Here is a 7,899-nt window from a genome sequence, read left to right as displayed (position 1 = left end):
GTTGGGGACCCCTAACCTAGACTTTCCCTTCACTAGGGGCTTGCAAACTCTCCTCGTGGAAACATGAGAAGCAAACACTCATCTTTTAAAATGAAACCAAACCACATTTCTTCCTTAAAGCAGAGTTGACCTGCCCCAGCAGCCATTTTGTGATTGATCCCAACCTCTGTCACTGTCCTTTTGTGGTGTGCTTTCTCAATATTCTTTCAAAATATCCTTTTCTTTCAATATTCCGCAGGTTCCACAAGGTTGGGGATCACTGCCCAGAGGAAACAAGATGAATTTCCTCTAGGACCCCAAATGAATTGAATGCAGTTGGATTGTGTTCGATAAATGGTTCATTTATCTTAGACGAGCAGCTAAATGTAACCAAACAATTCTCACAGAATTTCAAGCTGTGCTAACAAAATTATGTTGGGACACAAGACTACTGAATAAAGGCAGAAATGTCTCATATGAAAAAGAATTCTCTTTTATTACAAAAGTCTTCCGTTTCAAGAACACAAATCAAATTGCACCTCATGTACAACTCTTTTAAGTTTTCCAAAGCACACATTTAAAAAAGAATCTAAATATAAAAATGTAAAAAAAAGAAACATTTATATAACATTTTAAAAGTGGAAGGAATAGGGGGAGGGGACACTGGTAAACTATACAACTCATATTTTACAGCGTGCCATACTGCCAGAGAGGAATTCTGCACAACTTATACAGTGCAACACACCAGCCAGATATCTGGCCCAGGGTGGTGCTTTACAACCTCGTTTCCAGATAAGGGCTTATGCACAGATCAGCTACCACATAAGAGTTGCGAGCTATATTACACTCTGAAGTTACAAAATGTGCAGCCCCAGCTGTAATGATTTAGTAATCCCCTGGACTGACAACATAGAGGCAACGAAATATATTGAGCAGGGATTTAGACCCTTCCAATTCTGTGATTCTATGATGTGTGTTTGCAAAAAGCCCACAAACACACAGAGTGTAATTCAGCCCTGTTGCAGCTATGGCACCTAAGTATTCTCATAGGCTCAGTGTCTATGTGCAACCCACCCAATGCTTTGCTTAGGTGCAGTCAAGTTACTAGTCCCCATGAGCCATCAGGCAAAGACAGCTGAATGGGGATTTGGAAGGCGTGCACAGGCCCGCCACTCCCCACAAGGGCCATTTGTGCTGTCTGTATACACATGGGAGGTAGTGGGGGCAGGACCCTAATGAGCTTGTGGGAATGTTGCTATTTTCCTCCCCTCCATAATAATCAAAACTGCAACTCTCTTGGAAGGCGTCTTTTAATCAACTTAAAAGAAGAAGAAAAAGACAAACCAAAAGCAGCAACTGGCCCTGCAGCCAATTAAAATCCTCACTGGATATAAAAAATGTTAAGAATTTTAGAAGAAACAAGATTCTCTTTCCACATTCTCATCCCTGATCTGACAATGTCATGGGGCATTCATTCCTGGGAAGGTGACACCCCCCCCAATAACTCAACAGACCAGTGGATTTTGTGTCGGCAGCTGAACAGTAAAGGATTTCTGTCAGGCTGGAAGAGATCCCCGAGCAGTCTTTCAACCTCTGCCATTCTTCCATTTCATCCTTCTAAAAGCACAGACAAGTGGGGCTCTATCTCAGGTTTCACTTTAGCGCTCCAAGAATCGCTCAGGTGAGCTATCAGCCGTCTGACGGATTTGCCCCCTAAGCAAGGGCAGAATGAATTCTGGCTGGTCCTGTCATTGGCACACTGCCTGTAGGCTGCCATTTCCTCAATGAGGCGGCAGGACTTGGAACTCCAGGCATTCACGGGTGTTGTCTTCAGAAAATAAGCAGCCGGCGAACATTCTACTGTTTCCTTTTAACTGTATCTGAGGAAAAAGGGGAGAGTATGCTTTACTCTATGGTTCTGAAAAGGCCAAGTGACGCAAACTCCACTCACAGACTGAGATATCTGTTCCACTATAACGGTTACTGACTCATACTGCAAGGCTGTGCATATTCAAGTAATAGAATCCTGTATTCCAACCATCCAGCCTGCACTGAAGATCTCTGACAAGTGTGAGGAAGAAACTTTGCCAGTCATATTTGAGAAGGAAACGGCTCAACAGTTGAGTGGGCCTCTTGCTCAGTCAAGAACCCCACACAGGAAATGTATTATGGCCCAGATAATTTACATAGGGTTGGATTCAGCGACTCCCTTTTTGCTTTCTCTACCAAGAGAATTCTTACTGGAAAGAAGTCATCAGAATCAGAAAGGAGTTATAGAAATGTCTTCAGATCCTTCTAAAATTCATTAGAAATGGCTGGTTTCTTTCAAGATGCAAAAAACAGACAAGAAAGACCCTATTCCAGTAGTCTTAGAATTTTACTGACTACCATAAGGAATAGACATGGCCACCAATGGGCAAGCTACCACAGAAGCAGACAGAAGTGGCCAAAAAATTGTCTCCCATTGCACCAATGCCTCCTGGAAAGCATGTCCAACCTTCCCAGAGGTGTTCTTTAGGCAGGTCTATGATGCTCAAGATCGGCCACACCTTCAGCATTATAAACAGGACCAAAGGAAAACATCACCTAGGCCCCGGTCACACAGGCTGGAAAACGCGGGGGGGGGGGGGGGGGGATGGCTATTTGCGGCGCCGCAATTAGCTGCGCGATAATGTGATCAGACGCGTCGGCAGCAACCCACGGTTCTGGCCCTTGGCGTGTGTGCGGCAACAAAGACGGATGGAGGGGAAAGCCGTGATGGCGCGATCACACCAGGGAGTCTGGAGGCAGCCTGTGGCAAACAGTTTGCTACTACCTTCGAGGAGGTATTTTTTAATCGCACATTTTCGGCGGCATGCCACGGGTTGGCCACGGCTGCGCTCCACTTGCCAAATGTTGTGATGTGATCGCACCCGGAAAATCTGCCATCCAATCGTGGCTCTCCCGCAGCAAATTCGCTGTGTGAACGGGGCCCTAGTTTGACTGTTCTCTGGGACTGGCTTGACTACAAAATTCCCTACGGAACTTGTTCTCTTTACCTGATCGTATTCTGAACGCAACAGGGATTTCACGGTTGGGGATCAGGAGTCCTGAGTGCAGGGTTTCTACTGGCTTGTCATCAGTTGCAATAACCTGGTACTTCCGTACAACCTGTGGGAGAATGAGAAAAGAGTTGAGTCTCTGGAACTTGCCCAGGGCAAGGCTTCCTAGGAACCAATTATTTTCAGCCTATGCAGCTGGGCAGAGGTTTCTTTCTGTCAAGTTGTAGCCAAATTATGGTAACTGCGTAGGGTTTTCAAAGCCATTAATCAAGCTGATCCAAATTTTAACAGGAAAGCCACCTGCAATAATGATCCTGAGGCCCTTGTTAATGCATAAAAGGAAGACTGGGAGCCTACTGGACAAGAGTGGAGTCAGCAAAAATCACTCCCCCTGCCTTCTCTGGCCTTCCACTTCATCCTCTGTCCTCAGAGGGATACAAGCCATTAAAAAAAATAGGTCTGCTTTAACAGAATTTTGTCAGAAAATGAGGACTATTCAGGGATTAGGAAAATTCCCTTTTCCTCGTTACACAAGACGATGGAAATTCAAAGAGCGATTAACACATGGAATTCACTGCCACAGGAGGTGGTGGCGGCTACAAGCATGGACGGCTTCAAAAGGGAATTAGATAAGCATCTGGAGCAGAGGTCCATCAGTGGCTATTAGCCACAAGGTATAGCTAGGGGCTCTGGGGCAAGTGATGCTCTGTCTTCTTGGTGCTTGGGGGGGGGGTCAACGGTGGGAGGGCTTCTAATGTCCTGGCCCCACTGGTGGACCTCCTGATGGCACCTGGTATTTCTGGCCACTGTGTGATACAGAGTGTTGGACTGGATGGGCCTTTGGCCTGATCCAACATTGGCAGTTCTTATGTTCTTAAAGCAAAAAAGGCATACTTCCCCTTCTCAATTGGGATTTTTATTAAATAAAGACCACAGGGGAAATGGCATAATTGAAAGCTTACCCAACAGAGAGCCAAGTGAAGCTGCAGCTCGGCCAAGCGGCGTCCGATGCACATCCGCTTCCCGATGCCAAAAGGAATGTGAGTGAAAGGGTTTATGTTCTTCTGCAGCCAGCGTTCCGGCTTGAACTGAGTCCAGTCGCTGAAGTTTTCTTCACTGCATCCCAGGATGTGGCTATTTAGCATCAACACTGTCTGCAGAGACAAAAAACGTAGGGGTGGGGATAGTAAGTTCTGTTTTCACTAAAGAAAAAGGGTGTTGTGCGAGTCAAAGGAAATGGTTTTCTCCACTGACACCATGATACTGCATTGAAGTTCACTGTGGGCCAAAGTGTATATATCATCTATCATGAGATCCCCACAGGGACGTGCAGCCATTTGACAGCTGTAAGCTTATTGTGGGAATTCAATTCAGAAAGTATTGCAGAGGCCCATTTCGGATTGGGACTGTGAGGTGGGGAGAGGAAGGGGCTGTAGCATTCTCCCTGCACTGATTGTTCTGACCAGAAATGGCCGTGGGGCAGGTTATTTGCCTGGGGAGCAAGGGTGAATGTGCAAACTTTCAGTGCGCATACAACGCCCCCCACCCCGGGGTAAATAATGCCCCTGGAGCTGTTTCAGGTTGGGAAGACATCACAGGGTAGCCCGGAGCACCTCCCCCCATGCCATGGTTCCGATCCAAACTGGGCCCCTGAGATGGCTCTGAATTTAGTTCCCATTGGGAACTCTCACCTGACCTATGGCTGCATACCCCCATGGTGATCACACCGTAGATGTGATGTATAGTTGGGACCTAAGCTTCATATGCAAGCAAAAATACTGGAGAATGTGTCTGGGATTTCATTCCATGTTTTTGCTTTTTTAAAAGGAAGTTACCTGCATCTACTTTCACAGTGAAAGGGCCACTGAAACACAAAATATTCCTTGCCTGCAAACTTTCAGCCTTTAAATGCTTTAAAGTTCCAAAGTTGCAACAGAGGTCAATATTTTGACCCCGGGGCATGTCAGACCTTAGCTAGCAAACTACTTTCAATGTGGGAACTGGATAAGCATATGGAGCAGAGGTCCATCAGTGGCTATTAGCCACAAGGTATAGATAGGAACTCACAGGCTGGGGCAGGTGATGCACTGTATTCTTGGTGCTTGGGGGGGGGGGCAACAGTGGGAGAGCTTCTAGTGTCCTGGCCCCACTGGTGGACCTCCTGATGGCACCTGGTATTTTTGGCCACTGTGTGACACAGAGTGTTGGACTACATGGGCCATTGGCCTGATCCAACCTTGGCTTCTCTTATGTTCTTATACAACTACTGAAGCCTCAAAAATCATGCTGGGATCCTTGTCATTTCAGAAACTGTCAAACTTACCCACCCTGTAAAGCGATATGAATACCAAATCGACTCTCAGACTTGTCAGTTTGTTGCAACGATGGCCATTGCAACCCTGCATACAGTTTGCAGCCCTCACATCCCACTGGATGAAGCATGCTCTACTGGGTGCTCGACTGCAAATGTGCTGCAAATGTGATGGGAATCATCGGAGCAGGCAGGCCAAGTGGCTTGCTGCAATTAGGAGTGGTGTCAAGCAGCAACTCCAAAGCTGTGCTGGGCCACATGGCTCAGCCCACTGTGCTACCAAAAAGCAGCTCAAAGTATGGAAAACAATAAAATACACAAGCACAATCATCCCACATCCACTCAAACCGCATTCTTCCTAGATTCACATAAAGGACCTACCCACTTACTAGGAAAGAAGACCATTTAGGGACGGGGCTGTGTGCACTGGGTATACATAGTTGCTTTGGGTAGCAGAAATAAATACTCACCCCTTTAGGAAGTGCATAGTCTCCAAGGACTGTTTCTTTGTCAAGGGTCCGAGTGGTAAATGGCACAGAGGGGGTCAGCCTAGAGCAAAATAAATAGAGTCTCTTTACTATTTTACCTGTTTCACACCAATCGTACAAGATACTTCTAACACAGGTATATGACAGCAGGGAGGTCCTCAGTTCAAACCGAGTTGGCTTTGGAAACCTAGAGAAGAGTGGCTTGCCTTTCTGCAACACAGGGTTAAATCTGGTGTATCATAGGGTGTAATAATAACAATTAATAATAATTATTATTGTATGGCATTGTGTAGAATAGCCAGGAGTTCTAGCTCTTTTAGCATTATGCACCACTAGTCAACGAACTAGACTTTGTTTTTAAGGCAAGTGACGTTTCAGAGGTGGTTTGCCATTGCCTGTTTCTGCAACCCTGGTATTCCTTGGAGGTTGCCCTTCCAAATACTAGCCAAGGCCTACCACACTTAGCTTCCAAGATCTGACGGGATCGGGCTAGCCTCAGCTATCCAGCTCACAGGGTGTTACGATACTGCATGGAAAGTGCATTGAGCATTTTGAGACTTATGAAAACCTGCATGGCGAGGTACTGACTATAAACAACAAAACAGCACTGTAATCTATTCCATATTATCATACATATTATGTATGTATTATCCTGCACTTATTGTGCTGTATTCTACTTTTGTAATTCCATTTCCTGTATCATGTCTCATACCTTTTTATTTATGTATGTATGTGTGTTTTATACTGTGTGATCACCCTTGAGTCTCAGTGAGAAAGGTTATCTATAAAGTCAATAATATACCCTAATCAATGGCTACTAGCCATGCAATGTTCCCTCTAAGCTGTGGAGTCTTGTGAGCAAAAATTCTACTTTGTGAGCTACTGGCATTGAAGTTATGAGTGAGTGATTTGGCTACTGCATAAATTAGTTTGCTCTGGAGCCATCCTTCCTGAGCTAAGAGAAAAATGTGTGAGCCGGAAGCTAAAAAACTGTGAGCTAACTCACACTAACTCAGCTTAGAGGGAACACTGGCCACGAGGGCCAAATGGAACCCTCGTAACAATAGGCACTGTGCCTCAGTCTAACAAGTGGTCAGAACAAGCAACAGACGAGATTTATTTGCTAATGTCTTCTGCCAAAGAGCTCAGGGTGGTGTACATAGTTCTTCATTTTATTCTCACAGCTACCCTGTGAAGTAAGGAAACCTGAGTGCGCGCTCCAGTTTTACCTACCATGCTCCATGACAGCACAGGCATTTCAACGTGGGGTTCCCTGGGCCTAGCTGGACAACTTAATCGCCAGACTGACTGTTTTTTCATGCTGAGTTTTTTCTGAACAACCAGTTGCTATGGGTCCATTCAAAAGCTACCAAAGTGGCAAAAACAAAACAAAACATTTCTTTTTATGCCAAAAACTCTACACAGAACATTTTACCTCATAGATTCCTTCAGGCAGGCCTTTAAATATGACATTTTCTTCAGGTGTTCAGCGCTTGGGCTCTCTCCGGGACCAAGTACACTCTGTATTTCCTCAAGCAGTTTCTCCTGGACGTGCGGGTTGCGCGAGATGTTGTAGAGAGCCCAGAGCAAACTGTTGGCAGTCTGAAACGTGAGCAGAGAAATACAGCACCTCAGATCCTGGCAGGCTCAGTCATTAACATGATGAATTCACGGGAAAACATTCAAAATATGTATATTTTTTCCCACAGTGGGCTCTGGCTCACAACAGCGTATACCACAATAAACTTATTAGTGACAACAATTCTTTTGCCACAAGACTCTCTTCTTATTTTGGCAGTGGCAGACTAACAGCACTATGCCTCACGAATATACTTGCAGCTGTCTGCTTTCTATTATAAGAAATGTATATATGTATTATATACATATTATATACATATATTATATGTCTGCTTTATATTATAAGAGAGCCAGTTTGGTGCAGTGGTTAAGTGCGCGGACTCTAATCTGGGAGAACCGGGTTTGATTCCCCACTCCTCCACTTGCACCTGCTGATGTGACCGTGGGTCAGTCACAAGCTCTGGCACAGCTGTCCTTGAAAAAGAGCAGTTTGTATAAGAGT

The 7,899-nt window shown here is 45.3% G+C and overlaps 1 protein-coding gene across 1 annotated transcript in view; it reads right to left on the bottom strand.

Annotated features, from left to right (window-relative positions):
• Positions 1-1,449: 1,449 nt before the first annotated feature.
• LOC107119104 (1,25-dihydroxyvitamin D(3) 24-hydroxylase, mitochondrial) overlaps positions 1,450-7,899 on the bottom strand; it is a 19,161-nt gene continuing 12,711 nt past the window's right edge. The window contains exons 4-8 of the mRNA XM_015421546.1: positions 7,255-7,421; positions 5,802-5,880; positions 3,983-4,174; positions 3,018-3,129; positions 1,450-1,859 (exon numbers count right to left, since the gene is read on the bottom strand). Of these exons, the coding sequence (XP_015277032.1) occupies positions 1,837-1,859; positions 3,018-3,129; positions 3,983-4,174; positions 5,802-5,880; positions 7,255-7,421 (573 nt within the window). The 3' untranslated portion in view covers positions 1,450-1,836. The remainder of the gene's footprint in view (positions 1,860-3,017; positions 3,130-3,982; positions 4,175-5,801; positions 5,881-7,254; positions 7,422-7,899) is intronic.

Source organism: Gekko japonicus, unplaced genomic scaffold (assembly GCF_001447785.1).
Source record: "Gekko japonicus isolate JY-2015 unplaced genomic scaffold, Gekko_japonicus_V1.1 scaffold1239, whole genome shotgun sequence".
NCBI lineage: Eukaryota > Metazoa > Chordata > Lepidosauria > Squamata > Gekkonidae > Gekko > Gekko japonicus.
Note: the sequence above shows the minus strand (reverse complement) of the source record. Positions and strands in the feature narration are given on the sequence as shown.